This window comes from Rhyacophila brunnea, unplaced genomic scaffold (assembly GCF_057557595.1).
Source record: "Rhyacophila brunnea isolate RB1 unplaced genomic scaffold, BYU_Rbru_1.0 scaffold_3, whole genome shotgun sequence".
Taxonomy (NCBI): domain Eukaryota; kingdom Metazoa; phylum Arthropoda; class Insecta; order Trichoptera; family Rhyacophilidae; genus Rhyacophila; species Rhyacophila brunnea.
In genome coordinates this window covers 6681388-6709239 of record NW_028232965.1, presented here as the reverse complement: position 1 = coordinate 6709239, position 27852 = coordinate 6681388, and the positions used below count along the sequence as shown (strand labels likewise).

Sequence of the window (27852 nt, the reverse complement as noted above, 5' to 3'; positions counted from 1 at the left end):
TTAGCTTGTCGTCGCATAACTAATACATCACATCTACTGATGTTTCACTATATAACATCAAATTCTATCTAACAGTGATTCTTATCTGTACAAAAATACAATGCCAATTGGACACTTGCTATAGTATTTCATAAATCGCTGGACTCCACATCGGTAACCTCAATAGCTACCTAAAAAAAATACTTTGAGAAGCGCCGGGAGCCCTCTTTACCTCCCGGAAATCCGAGTTCATTTTAGAATTTAGTAATTGAATAAGCATTTACTTAGTATAAATCCATTTTACAACAGTATGATATTAATTATATTAATTTCCATAAAAAATTGTCAATAGATGCTTCAGTAGTCACACCATTATCAGTATAGTATAATGTTATTTATAGGATATTATAGTAGTGACAACTGAATTGGCTATTAACTAAAAAAATAAATTGTGAAACTTCATATAATAATATTATAGTGCTGTTAATTTGAAATGTTGAAAAGCTGTATTTGTCAACTAAATTTTGTACAATTAGATTATCGTAAGTTAAGTTAGTTTTTTTTTCTATTAAGATTTAATAATATGAATGTTAACATTATAATATCTCACTGCAATGAAAAATACAAATGTGCCATTTTAGACATGTATCTTCAGTTGAGAGGTCATCACAATAGATTTGATGCATGATCCCATCCAATAGTTGTGAGTAGAAAGTGAAAGTGGAAGGAGTGCGTGATCGAAAGGAAAAGAGAGTTCCATTCAGTAGAGATTGATTTTGCTGGTGATGTCCTGGCGGCACATGTGACAGGTGGCGAGTGTGGCGGCGCATTTGGCGCAGGCGCCGTGGCCACAGAGGAAAGCCACACTGCGGCGGCGTTCCATGCAGATGGGGCAGCAGTGAGCCTCCTCGATCTCTTGGATCTTGCCCTCCAGGTAGCGCAAACGCTCCGCCGACGGCTGCCGGCTACGGCACGCGATTGTCCGCCCGTCCCGCGTCATCCGCCGTTCTGCAACACAACATTCAACTTGTTTAGAATCAAAAGCAGAATTATCCATAATTTGATGATTACAGAATTAACTAATTCTTAATTCAATGAGTAGTGTGTTTTAATGTCAGCAATCCTTCAAAAAGCCATAAATCTTAATAGAATTCCAGAGCCGTCACTCATTGGCCAACTCATACGAGTCTGTCAGTATAATATTATGTAATGAGGCATTTCAAAGAAACAGTTTCATCAATAATTACTATTTCTGCTCTTCCGCAAACTGACGGCTATGTACTGCCCGGAAGCAGATATAAAAAATCACAAGAAATTAACATAAGAATTAACTTTCGGTTTACGAATATCTTTAACAAGTATAACCTATAAAATTATTACATGATAATATTTTGTTTCACGCCGTACCTATAATGACACCACAGACGAGGCATTTCTTCATGCGGGCGGAGCAGTCTTCACAAGCAGGACGGTGGCCGCATGGCTCCAAGAGACAGTTGGCCTCTGACAGTTCACAGCACACCACACATTCACACGGCTTGCTACTGCCAACACTGCCTGTAATGCAAATAATTACCAATTCTATAGGCTAAATTCGCATAGATTTGATGCATACACATGTTCGTAAATCATTCAGAACCATTCATTGGTGAACGTATTGGTATTAATTGGTAGGCAGCCAATGAGATATCGCCTGATTAGTTTGGAGTGGTTTTCAACCAATGAGATTCCATTACGTCCGTGCTTTGGGTTCAAACACACATTGATAAAAAAACATGTAAATTTTGTCAGACCCGGGGTTCGAACCCAAGACTTACGGTTCGGTGACAAAACAGAACAAGACAAAACAGAACACGACAAAACAGAACAACGATAAATATAACTATAACATTTCAGGAAAAATATAAATTTAATATTGAAATTGTCCTATCTCCATTACGTTGATAGATTTTTAATAGCAGAGATTTTCAATACGCCATAATAAATCAAATTATATACCTAATTTCTGCATTACTAATCGCTAGAAAGCCTCAAATAAACTTAACTCGGTGTTGCCGGCAAGCTTAGGATGGGTTTGGGTCGAAATCCCGAAAAATAATTAAGAAAGATAAAAAAATGCTTTTTTGTCTCTCCTGAGACAAAAACCCATTTTTTCTACAAAAAAAATGTTTTTTTGTTTCCCTTGTAAATTTGCGCAATTCAACATAAGTGTTACGATTGCGCAATTTTTTGCAGGAGAGACAAAAAACCACTTTTTTCGTGATTTTTGATTTCGTACGGCACCCCGATTATTATTAGCTAGTGCTCATACAGGTCGCCTTAAAGTTATAAAGAAAAAGTATGAAACACTTAGTAATCGAGTGGCAATAGTCGTGCATGATTATCAAAATCAAACAGATAAATTGAGGTATTTACGCCAAATGGCCAACATGCAGTGATTACATTATACAATTTTATATACTCTATATATAAAAAATGCATTATTTTCAAAATAATGGTTATGTAAAAAAAATGAAAGTAGATATATATTATACCTTGATGATTTCACTTAAAAATTGTTTTATTTTTTAAATATTAAATATTTATATATAAGTATATGTATTTCGTTTAAAATTTAATTAATAAATAGATTCCACAAAAATTAATGTTTCATTTTTCCCTGGCTGTTCTGTTTTGTCGTGTTCTGTTTTGTCTTGTTCTGTTTTGTCCGGTCACCGTACTTGTCAGACCCAGGATTCGAACCCGAGACCCACGACGCAATAGGCCAACGCTTAAGCCGCGCGGCCATCGTGGGTTACTGTTTGGTCGTGGATAAAATCAATGACTCCTAATTCAGAAATCTCTAAAATGAATATGGACCTCGTTGCCACATCTTTGAAACCGGCCATGTATTTTTTTGCAAAATTATAGAGGCAAAATATATCATAAATTGTAATGACTGGACTATATTCTGGACACAGCCGGTTTTAAAGACGCATCGACAATCTGAATGTATTCCTGTTTTAATTTTCCTTATTTTATTTGAAGATTTTACTAGCAGTTGTCATGTTATAATATGGTTCAATTATGAGGGATGCAGATAAATTTTTTCCTATTATTAATTTAAAGGGCCCAAGTCCATCAATATCAAAGCAAATATGAATCATAGTTCAATTATAGGGTCCAGGGTGGATTGATGGTAAAATCATTGACCTGTTTCTGGTGCAGGGAGCGGGGGTTTCTTGAAACGAGAGGGTCGAAGGGGAGTTGAAGCACCAGTGGCATGTTGAGGACTGGAGGTATTGTCAGCCTTGGCGCGGAGTCCACCCGATGTGTGCACAGGACTGCTATTACTGCTACTGCACTCTCCTACAAAGAAACCAATCATTACTAATTGACTCCATTTTACAAAGTCAATAGCTATTTCAGTTGTAACATCATTATCAGGACTACAAAAATAAGCAAATTGTCTATGCTCAAGTATAAAACCTTTAAAAATAAATGATATCTCTCTCTCACCCTGGGATAATTCAAGAATAATACCTTACTTACATGGAAAATTGTATTAATTTTTTTAAAAAATATTTATTTTAATGCCGACCATTATGAATTGTTTCCGCGAATTTTCAATCATTCCATACCCTAAGGCCCAAGGTATTACCATTATAAATAATGCAATTAACCCATGTTAGGTACATGCAAAAAAATCTATACGGATATTACTTTTATTTTCGTATATCACAACCTTGATTTTTCAAACTTAGAAATCATATTGGAAATTGGCAAACCAAGGAACTTTGGAGGATGATGTTGAAGATAATGAAGTTAACAATTCTTGGGGAAACTAATAAGACAAATATGTGGTGAATAAATCTATGCAATGACACTATTCAGAGGGTCATTTCAGACACGCTCAAAAACATTTAGCAGAGAAGAGTAGACTCCGATTTCTATAAGCTGGCGTCGCATTGACAATGAAGTTAGTGGGGGGGCGGATCTAATGCAGTGTTAAGATGCTGCAGCGGGGGGAATTTAGTTCCACTAGTTCATAAAAGAACCGTGATGACGAATACGCCAGCCTATAGAAATCGGACTCTATGTGATTGAATTCCAATGATTCTACATATCAAAACAAAGGCAAGAAACAGACTGAATGTTGAAAATGACATGAGGTTAGCTTTAACAAACACAGTCGCAAATTTTGAAGCTGGTTGCCAAGATGCAAATACCTTTAACAGGTTAAAATTAAGTTATATTTATATTCTAGAAAGTCAGTTTATGTGTTTTCTTCACTATATTAACGGCCCACGTGCTCGTCGTAGGTCAAAATTGAGTTTTTATTGTATTTTCAAACCATGATCCTGGACACTCCTTAAACGTTGTAGATAATCTATTTATATAATTTTGAAGCCTTATTATCCTTTATAGTTATTTTAAACATTTGATGACTGCATAAACTATTTTTGTTACATAAAATAGTATTCTTTTAAACCTCTCGCTCTAATGTTTTAGAATATAGTCATATTTCGGTACATAACTGTGCAGTGGTGTTAAGATTTTTTACTTTTATTAATTTTTAAACGCATTTATAAAACCATTAGTATAATTTATTACGAGATAATTTTTGTAAAATATTCACGATAAAAAATTATATTGATAATCTCTGTGATCCCAAATTTGACAAGAATTAGGCATTTTATTATTCAAAAAATCAGCAAGATTAACACATTTGAAGATGATTCTAAAGATATTTATTATAAGCTATATCTTTGACCATTCAAGTGTGATAAACATCTTATGAATAATGATTTCTTTATAATAATTATTGACCTAAGAATAAGGTAGTGTTTTTTTGAAATACGCAATTTCTTTTGGCTTTCCCCAGTGGTTAAGCTACAACATACGGCCGTAGCCATAAATTGACAAACTATAATTGAAGTAGAGAGTAAAATGATATTGACACGCGTGTTTGAACATGTACCGTTTAAAAAAAAATAAAAAAAAAATCGATTAAGTACATGTTCAAACACGCGCGTTAACATAATTTTACTCCCTACTTTAATTATAGTTTGTCACTTTATGGCTACGGCCGTATGTTGTAGCTTAACCACTGGGGAATGCCAAAAGAAATGGCGTATTTCAAAAAAACACTACCTTATTCTTAGGTCAATAATTATTATAAAGCAATCATTATTCATAAGATATTTATCACACTTGAATAGTCAAAGACATAGCTTATAATAAGTATCTTTAGAATCATCTTTAAATGTATTAATCTTGCCAATTTTTTGAATAATAAAATGCCTAATTCTTGTCAAATTTGGGATCACAGAGATTATCAATATAATTTTTTATCGTGAATATTTTACAAAAATTATCTCATAATAAATTATACTAATGGTTTTATAAATGCGTTAAAAAATTAATAAATGTAAAAAATCTTAACACCACTGCACAGTTATGTACCGAAATATGACTATATTCTAAAACATTAGAGCGAGAGGTTTAAAAGAATACTATTTTATGTAACAAAAATACTTTATGCAGTCATCAAATGTTTAAAATAACTATAAAGGATAATAAGGCTTCAAAATTATATAAATAGATTATCTACAACGTTTAAGGAGTGTCCAGGATCATGGTTTGAAAATACAATAAAAACTCAATTTTGACCTTCGACGAGCATGTCCCCCCTTAAGGGCGGACGTGCTCAGCGTGGGTCAAAATGGAGCTTTTTTTCTATTTTCAAAGCATGATCCTGGACATACCTTAAACGTTGTAGATAATCTATTTGTATAATTTGAAGCCTTATTATCATTTATATTTATTTTAAACATTTGATGACTGCATAAAGTATTTTTATTACATAAAATAGTATTCTTTTAAACCTCTCGCTCTAATGTTTTAGAATATAGTCATATTTCAGTACATAACTGTGCAGTGGTGTTATGATTTTTTACATTTATTAATTTTTAAACGCATTTATAAAACCATTAGTATAATTTATGATGAGATAATTTTAGTAAAATATTTACGATAAAAAATTATATTGATAATCTCTGTGATCCTAAATTTGACAAGAATTAGGCATTTTATTATTCAAAAAATGGGCAAGATTAACACATTTGAAGATAATTCTAAAGATACTCATTATTAGCTATGTCTTTGACCATTCAAGTGTGATAAACATCCTACGAATAATGATTGCTTTATAATAATTATTGATGCCTAATTGCCTAAATATAAATGCCTAATTCTTGTCAAATTTGGAATCACAGAGATTATCAATATAATTTTTTATCGTAAATATTTTACTAAAATTATCTCGTCATAAATTATACTAATGGTTATAAATGCGTTTAAAAATTAATAAATGTAAAAAATCTTAACACCACTGCACAGTTATGTACTGAAATATGACTATATTCTAAAAAATTAGAGCGAGAGTTTTAAAAGAATACTATTTTATGTAATAAAAATACTTTATGCGGTCATCAAATGTTTAAAATAAATATAAAGGATAATAAGGCTTCAAAATTATATAAATAGATTATCTACAACGTTTAAGGTATGTCCAGGATCATGCTTTGAAAATAGAACAAAAGCTCCATTTTGACCTACGCTGAGCATGTCCCCCCTTAAAATCATTATGAATGGTCACGAATTACTTGAATATTATAAAAGATATATTTTCTACTTGTAACCAAAATATTTCTTGTAAAAATTGTGCGCATAGCGCAGTTTTACGGGCAAAATAATAAAAATACATAAGAACATTATATTATGTATTTACCTATGTCAGCATAATTGACTAAATTGTAATAGTTTCTTTTGGAGGGCGAAGCATTGACATTGACCCCAACGTTGAGTCCGCCAAACGCCCCTTCCCGGCAGCTGTTAGGGCGTCGGCCAGTGTCACTTAGCACGCCAGAGCAATTATTAGGCGGCAATACTGGCCGACTCCCTCCCTCCATAACTCCATCTGCAGGTACACTACCCGACTCAGTCGGAGATAATTCATTTGGTGAAAGTTCCAGTCGCAGGTGACCCATTTCTTTTATAGCCTACAAATACAGAAACCTTTTACATAAAAGAAAATTGCACTCTGTAATCCTCTAATAAGACTCGATAACACACAGATCGTCATTAGCAATCGTTAACCTTAAATAGTAATAACATGCAACGATTTAGGTACCAATTCCGTCATCATTTTGTTTTGATTGGTTCATAACATACATTGTGTTGTTAATAGTGTTAAAAATTATAAGTAAACCAAAAAATATAGCCGTTTCAACAGCCATGAATGGTGGGTTCGAACCTGCAACTGTCCAGAAAAATTCAGCTTATTGCGATGGGTGAGTGGCTAACAACTAAAAAAACCTGTAAAAATCACATCTACTCTGCAGAGGCCTATATGCAAATATTATAGTATTATATTATAGCAAAAACCTACAAATCTCCCAACAGAATACATAATTTGCCTATTGCAGAATTTCTGAACACTTTGAAACATCTACATAATATTATCTATTATTATTGATTATCATAATTGAGAAAAATCACCTTAATTCCGGCAGTATCTGTGCTCATTAGATCAAAGAGAGACTTTCCATCTTTATTTTTGATTTCCGGATCGCAACCATTGTGAATCAAAAATATTAAAATAGCATAGGTAACTTTGTAGACGCACTCTCCCTTGGATTGAAACTGCTCATAGATCATGTATATAACTGGACAGTCCTGGAACACAAACAAAACACTAGAACTAACAAATCTAGCCTGCAGTATAATCAGAATTGTAATACACATATTTCATTATACCACTAAGCATTTTCACATAAATATAACTAACTCATAATTTACACAAACCTTAGCATTTGGTTTCTGCGCCTCGGACGATTGCGCATTATTCTTCTTAGTATAAGCAATATGCAATGCCGTGTTTCCGTCCTCATCAAAAGCTGCGATGTTGCAGGATAAATTCACCAATTGTTCGATGACACTACAATGGCCTATTATAATAAAACAATAATGCACTACATTAGATATTGTATTAAACCCCGACACTAAAACCAGAATACTTCCGAGATTTTCTAAATATTAATAATCGAGACTATTAGTTTCAAAATTGATAACCTCCATTTTTAATTTTACATTTTTTTTTTTATACTTTTTTGGTTCTGATTCTTTTAGTACTTTTCCATCGTAATTATATTCATGAAATATCAAATCCAGCTCCGATTGCTAGACAAAAAGAAATAAATCAGAGGTTGTCAGTCACCATTTTTTTATATTTTACAACTAACCTTAAACATGATTTTGTATTAATTTTAATGAAGTTAAGGACATTATGTTTCGCTATTCTTTTCTTTTCAATTGTTTACTAATATGTTTGCAAAAATAACTTTTTTTTGCGATTATTTTAAAATGGCAGAATATGGAGGTTACCGACTTTGAAACCAATAGTCTCAATAATGCTTTGGAAGCTGTTTTCTTCAAGCGATGACAAGATTTTCGTGCAAGATGCATACTGCTCTTCCCTAGTCGGATGCATGGAATCAAAATCGGATATGATTACAATATAATCCTTCTATCTGACGTACGGCCAATCACTGATTGATAACTTTAGCCATCTTTTTAAATATCGATATGTTGATACTGCCATATTCTAATTTTGGTTTTACAATATGTACATTATTTTATTTTAATTAGTACTACATAGATATTCATGTTTTTAGGTGTGTACTTCATTCAATGAAATATCTATTTAATTAATAATTATTATTTTACCTTGTGATATTGCTAGAAGTAAAGCCGTCTGACTTCTGTTATTTGGCAAGTTGAGATCAGCATTTCCAATTTTCACCTGAAAGCACATTCATTAGTGAATAATATGAATAAAATTGTTGATTAAATTAACGAGACTGTTGAATTATGTAGCCAAAATACGAGACTAAAGAAACTCTCACCAATGAACTGACAGCTTCTCCGTGCCCGTTCAAAGCAGCGAGGTGAAGAGCAGAGAATCCATCATCTTTTGGTTGATCGACAAGAGACGGCGCTCGCTTGCAGATAGCCGTACATGCAAAGCAATTGCCTTTCAACGCAGCATGCTGGAGGGCATTGAACCCTCTGTTGTTTGCTAAACCAAAGTCAGTATCTAAACAAAAGAAAAATATAATCAATAAATAGTGTAGATGCATACGAATATTATTTTCTCTATTTTATTAAGTTTTCACAGATTACATATTACATAATATTATAATATGCTTTAAGATGTATCTGTAAAGTTTTAGGTTAACTGCCAACATAATAGAGAAAAATAGACTAATATGTAATGTATAGAAACCTTTCCTGTTCCTTTGTGTTGTGCAAACTGGTGCCCCCCATAATATTTATTGTGACCCATTGATTGGCTAAAATTTGCAAAAAGATATCTAAACAGATTATAATAATAAATTCAACTAGTCTAACAATGCAACATGGTAAAATGCTCTCTTCCGTTAATTATAACATTTAGTTTATTGTGTTGCAACCCAAGAATTTGGACTCTCGATAGATTTGAAGGCAGTTCGATTTTGGAATCGAATGATTGTAAATGTGATTGTATTTGTTACAGGTTCATTATGCTTCAAATACATTATGATACACGTCGTGTACTGTCATGCCGTCACGGTGGCAAATTTAGTCTATAGTTTCATCATTCCGCAAAATATTTTGAACGATCACCATCTATATAAATTCAATGATGGAGAGTGCCAACTCTAATGTATTAGTATTTTGAATTATTATTCATTATTCATTTCAATTAATTTTAACAGTTTACATAGATAATATTTTGAACAGAACCCAACCTGCAGACCATAGATAATAGACAACATTCTTATAAAAAATAGATAGGGCCAACCGCTAAAAACAAAAAACACGCGATTTCGACATGAGTCGAAAATGTGTAGGCATGTCGAAAATGATAAAAAACGTTCATTGAGTCATGCGGGTGTCGGTGCAGTGCGGTATGCGTGAGGTGACCTCATTGTTGTTTTGGTGATTTTGGCAGATTTTGCTGACAATGTTCGTTTAAAGGTTCGAAATGTGCTACGGGATGGGAGTATCAGTCTGATAACATTTTAAACACCAGAAAACCGACATTACACACTTTTTTCCCGTAGCGGCAGCTTACTGTGACGTCACGTGACAGTACGCGACGTGCATCATAATATATTTGAACCATTATTCTCTTCTTCTATTGGTAAACCCACAAACAAAATTGAAGCTCTCATTCTGGTTTAAAGTCTGCTGCTTTGTTTACATAAAATAATATAATATATCATTATTCACGACACTTATTCCCTATGAAGAATATTGATAAAAAAGTTATGCATCAATGAGATAGGGTATCGCAAATGACATACCTTCACATTAATCTCAAATACTGTGGTGAATTTAGCATTATTAATAGATACCTATAGTAGAATTTAATGTAAAAAATTACCAGGAAAATCACAGAGCATTTGAATAATACTCATGGAGCCAGAGGTAGACGAAAGAGAGGGATAACCGCTGGCTGCGGTCACACTCTGCGAAGAACCTCCCACAATGGTTGCCGTAGATGACGCCAATCCACTTTCAGCATTCGATAGGCATTGATTGTTGATTGCATCATGCAAAGCTGTGTCTCCATACGTGTCCTAAAATATTATAAATTTACACATAATTTCAGATAACTCTTGTAATATGTATGTGTTATCTTCGAAATCCTCTACCTCTATATTGAGGAAAAAGCTTAACACCTTACAGAATTCATGAATGTTCAGGGTAGAAGAAATAACTAGATATTAACTAAATGTTCCTGTTTCCGACTCCACACGCCTGAAACATGTCACAAAGATTTTAACGTTATTCGATCTTTTGGACTATGGAAATATAAATTTTTGATTGTGATTGCATGAAACATACGCACTAGGGTTTGCAATTCCAAGATCCTGCTTGATCTCTTGATCTCGAATTACCGGAATTAAAAATGTTGAAGTCAAATGATTTCGAAATAACTTTTTAAATGATTTTTGAGAAGTGTTGTCGGATCCCCACAATCTTAACACTACTATTATGGTTGGGTCTAGGCAGGGTTTAATTGAATTTAAAAAACTAACCAATATGTACCTTCTAAAATTTGAATTCTTAGTTCAATGAAAACAAATAAGTATGTGTGATAAAATTAAATATGCACTATTTATATCCAATCTCCACAGCCTACCTTCACCCTTTGTCTCTGTTCGCCTATGTATACATATTAAATCTCCAATAAATAAATACCCTATAAATCTATCTAAGTTCTTTAAAATTACCTGTAGGTTAACATTGGGCCTGTGCTCGAGTAAAACTCTAACGCAGTGTGGCAAGCATTTGTGAGCTGCAATGTGAAGAGCAGTGCACCGACTGCGATTCACTGCATTTATATCTACGTCCTTATCAGATAGCAGAATCTCTAAAATCTAAAACAAAATTTTTTATTTTTATTATAACATTATTTTAGATACTGTGAAGCAATCAGTTAACCTTCACCTAAAAAGGTATTCCAAATGTACAGTTGAGGTTATAAATATGTACACACACATAGTATGCAAAAAAATATTAGTCATGTTTTATAAAATTGCATTTGTAGAATTAAAATTTAAATTGTTACTTCGGGTTGGTTCCCAAAGGCGGCATCGTGGAGAACGGAGTCACCGTCGTCATCGACCGCTGTTGGCCGAGCGCCCTTCGACAGTAGGAAGCGGACCAGAGAGCTATGCCCTTGATAAGCCGCCACTTGCAGCAGGGTCTTCCCGCAATATGGAGTTATAATCTGAAATTATAAAAAATACAAGTTGAAGAAAATTTTTTGTACTTACTAAATACATTGATTCTAAATATATGGAAGCGAAGCTGAAAAGAATGACTCATGAACCACAAATTAAATAGGCTGCAAGTCACTTCGCAGTGTGGATTCATTTGTTGCAAACTTCACACTATTCTTTTATCACCCCTGTCAAAAACCACAAGCAATTCCAACACAATTCCACTCAAACAGTCAATCCTATATAAATTATAAATGTGGACCTGATGGGAAGATAAAACTCTAAACTTGCATTTGGTACGAATGGATGTTAATGTTTTATTAATAACTAAATAATGACATTATGTATCTACCATATTATTATGTAATACCTGTCAACATAAATATAGAATTAACAAAAACTTTCATTTCAAAACCATTGTAATGGAGTTATACTATGCCAATTCGTTTAATCAATTAATTACTTCATACATATATTATGATGGCCATTTTAACTAGAAAAAATCTTGGATCTTCTGGTACAAAATTATTATAAAACAAAATAAATGTAGCTTATGACTGATCGCATCAATTATGAGCCATCAAAATATGTACACCTTTATTTGAGTCGCCAAGAGTCATAACTCACATTTTGCAATGTTGTCATTTTTGAGTTAAATATACCAAGTGATTCTAAAGACATTAGTCTATATAAAGAAAAATAGTTGGCTATCAAAAGTCACTTTAAATCAAACCAAAATTGTTCACAAAGTTGACTGTTGGTATCATTTTTCAATGAATAATGTGAGCTCTGTCATTGATTCCTTTCTAACCAATCAGGGAGCTCTATTTCTCATAATTAAGTCTGCAACCTTACGAGTATATATATTAAAAAAAAAAAAAATGTATATCGACTCGCTGACTCATTAATATTCAAGGGAGTTCAATACCTTTCTTCCAATTACAAAAAACAGTGCTTTGGTGTTTTTTGCGATTATCTCAAAACTCGATTTTTGGGATATGAGTTATGACTCTAGGCAACTCATTTAGAATATTTAACAAAAAGTCATAAATCGTGCATGACATACATCCGAAACATCAACTATTTATTCTATCTAATAATGCTATTATTTAACGTGTATAATGTATTATTTGTAAAACATATCGGACAGGAGCATAATAAGGTGAATTGAAAATAAGATATTGTATGGAAATAACCTAAATCAAGAAAGCAGAACGATTATATAAAGACATCATCGGCGTCTGTACAAAATAAAAGCATGTAGCCATATAAACACCTAACTGGTACCTAAAAATAGTTAAAAAAAAAAAAATTATAACTCACTATATTATTATCAGTCTCGTACAATTCCTTAACATATTGGAGTTTTCCTTGAGCCACCTTGCTCATCAGCAATCTCATTTCGGGACCGGCAGTAGCTGCAGTGCTTGCCGACGAACCGGGCGAAGAGATGGAAGGGGACGGAGATAGCACAGAAGGAGACGGCGCATTGGTCACGGAAGCGAGAGGAGAGGCAACTTTGCCTTCTCTATCCCCCGTGGGACATCTCTGCAGCAAGGTCACGCACTGCGGATTCATTGTCCACATTCGCTTGCTGCTGTCGTCCACTATTTGCACCCGCAGATCTCCGTCGCTGTACACATTCATAATACGAGCCATTTTCCCCAAAGCCTGAAAAATAAGATATGACTATTGTAAACTGACATTTATGAATTTGTCATTATAAAAAAAACTAACTAAATAAACAGATTAGTTATAAAATTAACCATAAAACGTTTATAAATATGTAACTATAACACTTCTGACAACATAAATAAGGCTTTTAAAAATGGTAGGTCACGAGTTAGTAAGGTAATTCGGGTTCATTAAGGTTAATAATATCTTATCGATTAATGGCATTGTTAAATAGACCAATAGCCCGTTTACGTGCATGGATTTACTGGTGGCTCTCGTGGTGCAGTGGCGTGGGTAAGGCATGGCCTTTCATCCGGGAGCTCCGGGTTCGATCCGGTGAGGACACAATATATTTATGTGATTTTCTCAAAGTTTGAGTGTTTGTGATTGTTTCACTTCTATTACTAAATACACTACTGTTAAACTAAACTACTGTCATTGGGCCTCAAGACCTGTTGTAGTGTTAAAAACTAATAAAAAGAATATATATGTATGTATATACACATATATAAAATATTTATATAGGTGTATATATTTTTTTATATTTAACTGTACGTATTGTCACGACCATAACAAGAAAATGCATGTGTAAACACATATTATCGTGCAAGTTGCAAGACTGCATGCATGGATCAAAACACATTAGCGGGTTATGAATTTTTACGCGATAGTTGCAACTTGCATGACATATGTGCATGCGCAGTAGACCAGTGGCGAAACTGACGAAAAAAATAAGAGCTACACCGCGAACAGCATTTTGACGTTGACCAATTTTCACAACCTGTAAAATAGCACCATGTAGAGAAAACCGATTAACTTAAGCAAATATTATCTAACTATTAATTTATACCACTGCATAATGAATCATTTTAGCATGTGTAGGTACTCAACATTCTCATGATGTTAATTTACAAAATAATAATGCAAATCTGACTGCAAAAATATATTATGTAGGTTTGGTATATTTCTTGTTTCTTTTTTAAACTTACATTAGTGTCTAATATTTTCTGTTGTGGTATAGAAAGGTGCATGCAGGGCATAACAAGGGTATGATATTATGTAACACAATTTGCTAAACCTGGTTTGAGCTTCGACATAGCTCAAAGAAGGCACGGACAAATATAGTGACCCTGAAAGACAGAAAATGTCTGTAAGATACACCAATATAACCCTAGGAAATCCAGGATAATGATGTATATTTTTATTAGATTGAAGAAATTGAAGGAGTTCTTACGGCTTGCAAAGCAGGGACCCATTCTCCATGTTGCCACTGCAGTTGTTTGGCAAGGGCAGCGTCGGAAATCACTTTGACCAAATCACCAGATCGGTAGCATGTCACCGCCACCAGTGCCGCCGGGTGAAAGGTCCATCGATTCGGACAACCTGACAAAATGAAACAAATAATAGCATCTAAACTCTACATGACAAATTTTTTAAATTATATTAAACAATTAATATTTATATATAATAACCAATGACATTAATATGGACGAAGCATCTGGGAAAAAAAATGACACTCACTTTTTTGTCGGGTCTGCCGAATGGCATAATCTGTTCTAACGCCATTACAATAAAGGTGCTATTGCTATAAATTCCCGATGCTTTTTGTCGGGTCTGCCGAATGGTTCGGTTCGAACGGGTTCGCTCAAATGAACAGTGATACTAGAAACACTGTTCTAACGCCATTATAATAAAGGTGATATTGCTATAAATTCCCGATGCGTGACATCGCATAATGGAAATTGCGTGACGTCTACCTTTACATGTGCGAATGTCGCTATGCGCGAATTTACTTGCTGGCTACTCTATTGAGTGCGTTGTCCATCAATAATGTCATTGATAATAACAAATAAACCATTTTGTTAAATGTTCATAAGAGACCACGTCAATTTGTTTTGTGTGGCGTCGGAGGAATTAATTCTTAAATCGTGTAAAGATGACTAAAAAATGTTACGTATTTACTTGAAAAACAAAACATGTCAATGAATATATTATTATTATTACTTAAATAACAATAAACATAACATCAAATGGACGCATGTTGAATTTTTATGACAAAATTATGTTTTGTTCGTCACGCGTCATTTGCATAATCTGTGCGTTGCGTAGTCACGATCGTTTTAGACCGTGCCTCAGCTGAAGTATAGCCTTAACCAGCTTATGTGAAAGTAATTTCCAAATTAACAACGACTTTGGCATAATTCGTATTGCATCACACACGTCAATTCGCAGGAGTAAGAAAAAGAGAAGATTTGAATCCCCACGCTTAAAACTGAGGCGTAGTCACCCCTTACCATCATGCAACAGGCTCTTTGCACAATCGAATACTTTGATAATGAGTGCAATGAGTGTTCAAAAAAAGACCAAAGCATATCATTTATTAAAGCACAGTATTTTCTGTGATGATGAAAGACAAGTGTTGTTTATTTCAATACTCAATGTCCTCAGTCAAATATAATATGTTTGTTCAAGTTGAAGAATAACAATGTGGGTGTGGTATGTAGATCACTACCAGTTTTGATAAGTACATCACAGCCCACTTGGACATGCCTGCTACACGTTGCTTCTTACCAATTTGGGAATCAAAGCCCAAACCAAGTAGACCCAAGTTACATGGATTGTCAGTGCCTGTGGTACACAAACTGCGGCCCGTTATGTAGTTATTATGACCCAACGACTAAATGAAATATGATTGTTTTTCCTAGTAGATTATTCCAAATATTTACCTAGACCATGTTTCTAGTGAAACATTAGTGGGAGTTACATTGCTTTCACTATAGCAAAGTGCACAGCGCATATAATGATGAACTTTCATCATTATTGTGAGTTTAAAAACTATTTTAGAACCCGACCTCAAGTATAAAGTACACTCAGTTCCATATTATTGTTAATATGTAAATGAAGAGTGACCGGATTACATGGAATTATATAATTTAAAACAATATGTCCAGACTCAGGAGAATTCATCATTATCCATGACACTTGTACCCTGTGTGGCCTTAGAATAATTTAAATTCACCCTACTGATAAAATGATTATGCATCACTGATCTATGGTTATAGTGCATCAATTACTTTCATTGTTATTTTGGCTCATTAATTAATAATAAACAATAAATGTAATTATTAACATACCTTCGTGTTGGACTCTGATATCGCCCCTTTCTGTCACCCTATGAACCACACCAATTTTACCAATGTACTGAAACAAAAACATTTATTTATATATGAATTACAGAGGGATTTATGAACTCTCAATGGTTTTAAAGTTCATCTTTATTCGAATGGAATTGTAGATAGCACTACCAACATTGAGAAAATCAAAACAATATCTTCAAGTAAGAGACAAGAAGTATGATGGGTATTACGAAAATTAGAAGTAACTTACATCGGCCATTCGCGGATTCCAGCCGCCATGTCCTTGTTGCAAATGGCGAAGAGTGTCTGTATCCAAATTAACTCGCACCCGGTCCCCCGCGCACAGCCCTCTCGCACCCTCTCCCCCCTCCACGCTCTCACCTCCTGCCACAATACTGCTGCCAATACTCGACCCTTCCGGTATCTTCCCTGTGTAATAATTAACAACTATGTTAATACACTTACTATTCAAAATTAAAGCTTAAAGGTATGACTCGAAACGTTTCTTTTAATGCGTAAGAAATGAAACTGTTATACTTAGAAACACACCTTGTAATTAAATAAAAAACACACAAACATTATTTTTCTATGCTAGGTATATGCTTGCATAGAAATTCGACACAATCCGTGCCTATTTGATGTATTAGTTGGACAAATAATTGCAAGAAAATTCTGGTTACAAAACGTTTTAACAATGGTTCATTGCTAGTATCAATTTTAATCTCCAAGATCAGTTAGTGTAAAATGTAAATTTTGGCACCTAACATCCGAAAGGAAAGGAGTAAACAGAAGAAAAAGAAAAATACAAAATGTCAGCTGACATTAGAAGACTCAGTGTAAAATATGTGGTGAAAACGTTATCTCATATTTTTATTACATATATTTACGTATGTTTTCCTTATATTGACACTTTAAATTTTAATAAAAACATGACTCACCTAGTACTGGGAAATGATTTACATAATAGCTTCCTCCAGCTGCTGGTGTGATAAACTTCAAATCCATTATGCCTTTATGTCCAACTCTGCAATGAATGAATTCAAAAAACTATGTTAGAAAAGTGAATCACTCACAATATTGAAATGCCAAAAGAGAAAAAACACTGGGAAATCCCAGCCATATTTACCTTGAAGCTTGATAGATTTTTAGCATAATCGGAAATTCCTTTAGATAGGCAAGTCGTATTGTTCAAAGTCAAAGTGTCATTCAGTTTTCAATAAATCTACTACGTTCTTAAGGGCCCACATGCCCACGTATCTATAATTTAATTTAAAAAACTAACTAATACCATCTACATTTTATATTCTTAGTTCAATGAAAACAAATAAGTATGAATTCAAATGGATTTAAGTTTTGTACTCAATACAATAAAGTAGGTAAAAACTTTATCACCTACCTATTAAGTCCAGGATCCAATAAATATACACAGTACAAAGTAATAGTACAAAACTTAAGTCCATTAGAATTTAAATTCAAATTCCATCAAGTACCTTCGGTCGATAGTATTAATATAATAAATAAGTATAACTGAAAAAGTTTAGTGTGCACTATTTTTGTCGGATCTTCACAGCCTACCACCACTCTTCGCAACTGGTATACCGGTTGGCCAACGAGTTCCATCTAACTATTCTAAATAATGATTTATTGTATAGAAAACTTATTTTATGCTTATAACACTAATCCTTAGTGTTCTTATCTCAGTGTAGCTTTGGAAAAAAATTCAAAGGACAAAACTGTGAATTGAATCGACAATATGAAATGAATTGCATTTAACATAATCATTCACCTCAATAGCCCATTGTACAGCTGCATTTTCATAATATTTAGGCTGTTTCTATGGAAGGTTTTCATCGATGTCTGGGTATATCATCATCATCAGCCGGGGTCAATCCACTGCTGGATGAAGGCCTCCCATAGCTACCTCCACTTTTCTCAGTACCTACTTCTTCGCTGCCACGTACATCCACCGAACTTCATGAGTTCATCTATCCAGCAGGTTTTAGGGCATTCCTATGGGCGCTTAGTGCCTCTTGGGTACCATTGTATGATGGTATTTATCCAGCGGTTGTCCACTCGCCAACCGACATGCCCAGCCAATTGCCATTTCATCTGCTTATCAACCTCTATCACATCACAAACTCTTGCTTGCTTTCTTATCCATTGATTTCTTTTGTGATCTTTATGTGTTATGCCCAACATGCATCTTTACGTTTACGTAGTTGCGCTACTCATAAATTTTGGTTTCTCTTACATTAAGATTCCATGTTTCACATGCATACGTGAGCGTTGGTAGCACGCATTGGTTGGACACTTTACACTGAAGACACAATGGGTGAACACTTTGGAATATACTATTCAGGCGCCCAAATTGGTTTGGTTCCCAGTTTGGTTCTGTGAGCAATCTCATCATACATACCACCGTCAATTGACATTTGTTGTGCAAGATAGACATAGTTGTTAACCAGCTCGATTTGAGTGCTATTGATGAAGATTGCTTTAGTTCAGCAAAGCAGTTTATCATTACTTTTGTCTTTGTGACTGAGGTATTCGCCGTAACGGCTATTCCACTGTTCTCCCAGTCAAGTCACCTGAATAGATCTTCCAGAGTGGGTATATTTCACACTTTTATCATCTTTACAGAGATTTTGTACAAAAATTAAGTTATACGCAATATATGAAACGAGTCATGCTTCCAACAACTATGCCTTTGTGTATTATTTATGACTGTTATTTTAAGCATGGTCTCTATTCTGGTGGTCTATTGGATAAAATGTTCAACTAATGAAGCCATAGATTTTTTTAGCGCAAGTTCAATTCGCGGTTGGGTATCACTCTTTTAATAAAATATCACGATTATAAAAAAGGAAATTATTATATTTGATATCCAATAAATTATATCAGTAAAATACTGAAGATGAAACCAAATTCAAATTAAAATCTCGTAAATATGGCTGTCCCAGGACTTTTTTTCAATTACCTACCACAGCCTACCTTCCTTCAACAGGCACCCTTCGATGCTCCAGCCTGATGTATCGAAGCGATCACACAATTAATTCATTCTTGAGAAGTAGGTCTTGATTTAATTTCAGAGCAAGAAATTCATAAATTACCTGTAATCATTTTTAGTTCCATCTCGCCACTTGACGCAGGCCACGGATCTACTCGATTCATTTCCCCAGCAACAAATGTCTGTCACAACACCGGTTGACCCTAAAATCCATGGAATTGATTATATACCTATATACCTTAAATTGTAGACATATTAAAGATGCTAAGCCAAAAAAGTAAATGACATTTTAAAAATGGCATCCAATATACATACAAGAATCAATGGATTCCCCCCACATTGAAATCACAGCATGTACACAAATTTGATTCCAAACCTTGGTATTAAAAAAAACCCAATAAATGTAGTCATTAGTAATATTATTAATTCAAGCATGAATTTTAAAGAACTCAGTAAATACCGTGGGGGAAAACCCAACAAATATGCAACCATAAATAATTCATATTTAAATATATTTTACTTAAATTAACTCAATATCAATAAGAAAAATACATTTAGATAATAATTACAATACCACATCATTTGTAGCACTTGTGAAAACAAAGTGCTTGAATTTATCAATTTACATTTATCAGTATCATACTGAATGAAACAAAAGTCTACCTCGAATCACAGAGCGACCATAATCCAACAAGCCATAACCTAATATAAAAGAATGCCATAATCCAAAATTATAACCCAGCAAATTTTGCTTCCCTACTTGGTTTCGAAAATTGTTTTTGTTGGGTTACTGGTAATGAATTTGTTAACCGGCAGCAAGGCGTAGTTGCTAGGTTTTTTAATGTTGTATGTGTCGACAATGGAGCAATTTTTTAAAATGCAGGCATGTGTATTCGGAGATTGTGTAATTAAAAATACAATAAAATGCATTTTTGAAAAAATGTTCCTTGCTATGTTTTAAATTTGGACAGCCAAATTGCAAACTATTCATTTTGAAGCCTACTTCATTTGCAAGACGTGAAAAATAATAATATTAACAGCAATAATAAATTAATTGACATTTGAAATCTTAATTGCTCTCCAATTCTCACAATTTTCCCATAAAATATCCCTATCCCCTCTACTTAATTGTTATTTGGAAAATTTAGCAGTCATCACTTTCCCAGATTAAATAGCTGTTTATCTCCCCTCCACCTCATACATTGACAATATTTTATTATGGTATAATATAAACGAATACATCAAATTTTGGTACTCATATTACACATATTAGTACATAATATATTCTATTTTACGTTTTTATTAGCTCGTATTCTTATTTATCCGGTGGTTGTTTGTCCGGTACAAATCTTGCAATCAATTTTTAACTAACTTCCCGACTAGCTAGACATTTGAAACTTTTAGAATATATCAGAACACGATGTCAATGCATTCTTTTAATACTTTTAGCCATCTTTAAGTTGAATTGAATTCATTTTCAGTTAATTCTGTTTTTTATGAAAAGTTATTTCGGAAGAAATCCGTAATCCAATCCACTATTATTGGTTGCTAAGGAAGTGGTCCTAGCAACTAAATTATTAATATATACGTGCGTTACTATGGAAATCAAAATGACATTTCAGTATTCTATATTTGTTTGTATGTTTGTCTTTTATTTACTTCATATTATCAACCACAAGTTTGAGCATATTAAGCAAAATAATTGAACAGAAAATTTAAAAACGTTGTATATAAAAAGTTCTTTTTATCTTGTAATTATTTTTAAATTATGTGTGGTTAATACTGGCTCATAAGATAAATAATGACCAATTAAACGCTGAATCTCATGAAAAGATTCCCATCGAGTTATCAACATCCATTTAGTAGTAAAATTTATATTGAAACAATAATATGTAAAATAGCAGTGAAACCATCAGATTCATAGAATATTGGTGAAAATTATAGAATAGACACTCCAAATATCAGCACTGGGGTATAAGATCGATGAAGAGGTTATTATTACAAACACATACAGTAGGCGGTTGGTAATCCGGCACCCATATTCTTTCGGAAATAATAAATAATCTGTCAAGGTCGGGCACCGAACTGCCGATCGAACGACTCTCTGCTCTGTAATCTGGCAGGTTTCACATTAACCTCCCGGATTATAGAGCAAGAGAGCTGAGTTGCAAAATACCGGACTATTGGACGTGCCGGATTGGTGAACGCCAGATTACCGAGTGTACTGTACATCTAAAAAAAACAATAAATCATTTTCACTACCTTCCCCTCCATCTTGAATTCCCCATTTCCAATCGTGTCCCCTATGAACTGTAGCACCGACAAAGATTCCTTTCAACGCAAGCTTGCTTTCATTACATCGTGGAGTCACTTTTATTCTGTAAACATTAAGATATAATATTGAATACCATTTTGCATTATGTTAGGCACTACTAGAAAAGGTGACAAAGTAGAACTATAATTTCAATAAATTTTAGTGTCAAAGAAAGAATAGGGAGAAAAGAAAGAGTTTGGACTATAATTATACGGAATCTTATGAACTTTTTCAATAAAAACAATTAATGGTGATTCCTGGTGGTGCCTGTTTTCCAGCTTCATTTTCATGTATTTAGACTCCATTTTATAGATGTTTTGTTAAACGTGGTTGGTTGCATTATTATTCTGCGCTACTACGTAGAACCGTAACTTATATAAATTAAAGTGGCATCATAGAAGGAATAAGGAGAGAAAGATAAAATTTAATATGTAATAAAAACTCACCCGCTAGAAATGGGATTGTCGAATCTCAGGAACACGTGGTCGAGGCTGTGATTATCCGAATGGTAACAAAGAGAACAGAGATCATAGTCATGGCATGTGGAACATTTGTATCGCATGCCAACAATTCCATTCTGCTTGCAAGAATCACACTCTATGGTTGGATGACGGACTCCTGCTGAAACAGATTATATGCATCAAGAAATTGCAACAAATAATGGTCAGTGCTTATATATTGTGGCGATACGTAATCTATAACCTTTTTTAGTGTGTCCCATTGTATTGTTTTTTCAAATGTTATTGACATATGTAAAATAACATCAAGATGATAATTTAGGAGTAAGGCAGATATTCCAACATTGAATCTGGATGGCGTTTGAATTGCTGGGTCAGTTCATCAATCTGCTCATTACACACTCAATCTGAATCGTGATCATGGATTAAATTTACTCAATCCCGACACAAATTGAATGATAGATAGAATTGATAGAGAATTAGATAGATTGATAGAATAATAAATTGAACAAAAATGAAGATTTTGGTTACAGGTAAATTACCTTTTCACTACAAAGTGAAACATATGGGCCTCCTCACGATGAGGATTTTCTTAACAAACTTTAGAATGGTTATGGGTAATTGAGCCATCAACCTATTGAATCCTTCCTCTAGATCCAAACACACATTGACAAAAGCAACATGTGAACGAAAACAATTTGGGCTAGCTACGGATCTGAATACGAAGCCTAAGACTTTGGAGAGAGGCATTTTTCCACTACTTTACTGCCCTGAATAAGCCAATAATATTTTCTGAATATCAAGACTTTTAAAATAAGATGTCGCCGTAATTGCGAGACCATAAATAACAAACGTATGTATTGTCAAACATAAAACAAACATTAACACAATCACTGCTGAACTTTTAATTACCTTTTAATTACCACATTTAAATAACACGTTAATTATATCTAATGGCCAAGTACTCCAAACACGCCAGTCGCGGTGTTAGCACTAAATGTTTGCATTGTATCAGTGTTGCCATATTTTTCTATGCTGATTATAGTACAAAGGCGTAAAAATTGTAGTATTTCTAAAAAATATATAGTACAGGAACATTTTTCGTCTTGAATCCTTTAAAATTATAGTATTTTGGTATATTTGGCGTAAAATTATAGTATTTTACATTTTTCGCGAAATCAAAATTATAGTATTGTACTATAATTATAGTTACGATTGGCATCACTGCATTGTATGCATGTTAAAACTTGCATTTTTTAAATTATGCATTTTCAATAAAAACAATGAAGCGTACCGCATTGTGCATTGTCCACGACAATAAGATCATACTGTCCTTGGTATCCGGTTCTGTAGTTCGATCGTAATCCGCAATCCCAGCAGACGACAACAGTTTTATCCGGTGACTTTTTGCTTCCCAGTTGACCCAGTTCACAAACGGTGCCCACGCATCCCGCACCACCATCTGATGAAATAAAGGATTTTTCACAATCATCAGAAAAAGACTCCATGACGTATCAATGATATATTAGCCGCGATTCATTCAATAAAGGCAGAATTATGCATTTCACGAATTAGTTTGCGCTTGTAGTTTAGATTCAATATTTTGCTCCATGACTGGGTCTTAAGACGATACATCAGTGAAACGGCAAATAATTTTCAACTATAGGCGCGACGAAATTTTGGACTCGCTGGCATTCGGAGAGAGAACGTCGAGCTGGGAACATGTCAATTTGTTTCGTGATGGCGACGGGGGTATTAATTAATTCTTAAATCGTGTAAAAATGACTAAAAACGTTACCCATTTACTTGAAAAAGAAAACATGTCAATGAATATATTATTATTGTTACTAATAGAACAATAAACAGAACATTAAATGGACGCATGTTGGATTTATATGACAAATTATATTTCGTTCGGCATGCGTCATTTGCACCCGCGACCCGCAATCCGCGCATCGCCTAGCAACGATTTTTTAGACCATGCCTCAACTGAGGTAAGCCTTAAGATGAAGTCCAGTGATATTTACTGAAAATTTACATTTGAAAGAAAATAAATTGTGATTTTTTTAATTTTAGATACGAGGGTGGGTCAATAAGACCTTAGAAAAGCCGACAAGTGGCGCGACTAGTACTGTAAGCGGTTTGTTTTCATGCAGCGGCACTACCGATTCAGTATGCTGCGAAGTTTCAATCAGATTGGTCGGGTTGTTGTGTGTTTCTCGTACATTTAAAAAAAAAATTTGCTTGTGGAAAATGGAAAAATGGAAAATGGAGAAAATTGAGTTTAGAGCTGTTATTAAACATTTTAATATAAAAGGGTTAACAGCAAAGGAAATAAAAAATGAGTTGGATTTAGTTCACGGCATATCTGCTCCTTCACTTGCAACTATTTATAACTGGTTAAATGAATTTAAACGTGGTCGTACATCAACAAAGGATGAACCACGCTCAGGACGTCCTGTAGAGGTGACTACACCAGAAATGATCAATAAAATCCACGATATGGTGTTAAGTGACCGAAGATTAAAGTTGAGTGAGATAATTGAGGTTACAGGGATCTCAAAAGGTAGCGTCATTTCTATTTTACATGACAAATTGGGCATGAAAAATATTTCTGCAAGATGGGTGCCGCGTTTGCTCACAGTCGACAATAAACGCAATAGGGTGGTGGCCTCTAAAGCCCTGTTGTCGCTCATGCAACGCAATCCGGATGAATTTTTTCGTCGCTTTGTGACTGTAGATGAAACATGGATACACCACTATACTCCCGAGACGAAAGAACAGTCAAAGCAGTGGATTGCAAAGACAAACCATGTCCAAAGAAGGCGAAAACCGTAAAATCAGCTGGTAAGGTTATGGCTACTGTATTTTGGGATGCACGTGAAATTATTTTCGTTGACTATTTGGAAAAAGGAAAAACAATAACAGGGGATTATTATGCATCTTTATTGGACCAGCTAAAAAACGAAATTGAAGAAAAATGGCCTCATTTAAACAGGAAAAAAATCCTCTTTCATCAGGACAATGCCCGTGTTCACACATGTTTACGATCAATGGCTAAAATTGAAGAATTGAAGTTCGAATTGGTCGACCACCCACCGTATTCGCCAGATTTAGCCCCCAGTGACTTTTTCCTTTTCCCAAACTTAAAAAAATGGCTAAGTGGACGAGGTTTTTTTGCAAATGAAGAAGTCATCGATCGGACAAATGCTTATTTTGAGGACCTTCCGAAAACTTATTTTTCTGACGGTTTAAAAAAAAATTGAGAAACGTCTAACCAAGTGTATTGAGCTCCAAGGAGATTATGTTGAGAAATAAAAAAAAAATACAAAAATAAAAACTGTTTTAATGCTTTTTTCTAAGGAATTATTGACCCACCCTCGTACATACTGATTAATTAAAACACTTTCATATTATATACATTCTCAGAGCATGTCCCGTATTCCATCACTACACTCCTTAATCTTTTCTGTGCCGCAATTAATTAATTGTTGTAATCAACGTACAATTAAGGTGCGTAAACGCGCTTTCGGCAGTTAAACGGTTGAGGGAATTTTTATCTGATCAATAACCGTATCCTTTTAACAAAAATCAAAACCACTATCCTGAAAATAAAGGTGTTTTTTAATATTTGTGACACAGGAAATCTCTTTCCAATTATGTCAACCCCGCCTAGTACATATCCTTACATAATTAATGATTTCAAGGTAAATCACAAGTACCACTTCATAACTGAAAACCTGGACTTCCATGATTTGGAGATATCTCCAAAAAATATATGATATTATTATAGGTTAATAATCATTTACAGTAAAAACAGAACAATGAATCGGTTGGTCGATGGTGTGCATGCGGATGGGTAGCCGTACTAAACACCTGCCAGCCAAAGAGCGCGTACTCGTAGGCATTTGTACGTATTCGTACACATACAATCCACGAACCGAATCATCGTTTTGTTTTTACTGTACATACTTGATCCAAACACACGTGTAAGTTTTGTAATTATATATATTGTGAATATTGTAATAACCTAATTGGGAGAGAGTAAGTATAAGGTATCTGTATCTGAAACAACGGAGATTCATTGACTTGTTTATTCTACAACCAAAACATCATGACTACAATAATTTCATAGCACTGTGTAGTGTAAAAAGTAGACGTGAGGGTTGTGAGCGTACAAATTATGTATATGAAAGAGCGGAGGGATTTGTAATTCCGCAAATCGCCGCCAAAACATCTGCATTGTCTATGGATAGTTAAGTAGTGGGTTGTATAAAAATCCACGATTTCACTTGGTAGAAGCATAAATGGATGTATTTGAAAACCAAAACAGTAACATATTACCAATAATGTTGTCTTGGTGATCATAATATCAAACTGAATACATATTATGTATTCAGTTTGATAAAGAATTTATATTGAAATTCGTCATGACGTATTTAAGGCCTAATGTTATTTCAAATTCAAATTCACTTATTATGATCAACAAAGCTCAATTAATAACAAAATGTTATTTCGATACCACAGAAACAAGATTATGTTAAAAATAAACAAGGAAAATAATAAAAAAACATTAATCTGTATTGGTAATTAGATAAGGAGGATGTTTGGAATTACTTCCTTTATTAGCATAGATAGGAACCAACCATCATTACATAGATAGTACCTATGTATTAAAATGATTAATAATTATTGACAGTATAATATTATCAACACACAATTATGTTAACATTTAATACGGCGAAACATATTAATCTACGTCGATAAATTATATGCACCATCACGTTCAATATCCTGACCATTGGATTTTTCTCTCACTCCACCATTTCTACAGATAGCTATTTTTTACCTCATTCTTATCCTCATTCCTACCACTGAAAACTATCTAAAAATATGTATTACTTAAAAGACAAAAATACCTTGATCACCCCAGATCCAATCCTGTCCCCTGATGACTCGTACACCGGGGCAAAACATGATAATGAAAGTGGATAATCTAAAATATTAGTGTGATCATATTATTGGAGTACAATGACAATACGAGTTTTCAGGCATATCAGAAATGCACTAAAATACATTGGTGATAAAAAGACAGGCTAGCGCATTAAAGCGTGTAGCGTTATTAAAAACGACATGCCATTAAGGGTATGTAAATAAGGAAAATCCCAATATAAAATAATTTACAAGGCGGACAATAACATGACAGCTGAAAGGTAAATTTTGTCAGTCAAATATCATAGACAATACCATCTTGTAATTTGTCGATGAATGTTAAATCAGAAATAATTATAAATAAAAAACGCTAAAAAAAGCACACACCTTAAAAAAAAGAATTATTATTTGAATTCTATCTTCTATCATGCCGATTTGTAAGCTTCTTAATTCTACATTACGGAATAGTAAGTTGAAAATTCAATCCTCACTGAACGTGGACTAGGTACCTACTTATACCTATTTAGGAACACGT

The 27852-nt window shown here is 33.9% G+C and overlaps 1 protein-coding gene across 1 annotated transcript; it reads right to left on the bottom strand.

Moving 5' to 3' along the window:
- Window positions 1-544: 544 nt before the first annotated feature.
- mib2 (E3 ubiquitin-protein ligase mind bomb 2) lies at window positions 545-27621 on the bottom strand. The gene is made up of 21 exons (XM_085952883.1): window positions 27305-27621; window positions 23680-23847; window positions 22374-22545; window positions 21876-21991; window positions 19717-19816; window positions 17545-17630; window positions 16857-17035; window positions 16604-16670; window positions 14704-14852; window positions 13119-13466; window positions 11642-11803; window positions 11304-11450; window positions 10451-10646; window positions 8928-9118; window positions 8749-8824; window positions 7828-7970; window positions 7522-7698; window positions 6752-7022; window positions 3172-3327; window positions 1387-1536; window positions 545-987 (listed from the first exon to the last, which is right to left on the bottom strand). Exons 1-21 carry the CDS (start codon window positions 27360-27362, stop codon window positions 740-742), a joined length of 3360 nt encoding a protein of 1119 aa, XP_085809009.1. The 5' UTR covers window positions 27363-27621; the 3' UTR covers window positions 545-739.
- Between the last annotated feature and the right edge of the window lie 231 nt (window positions 27622-27852).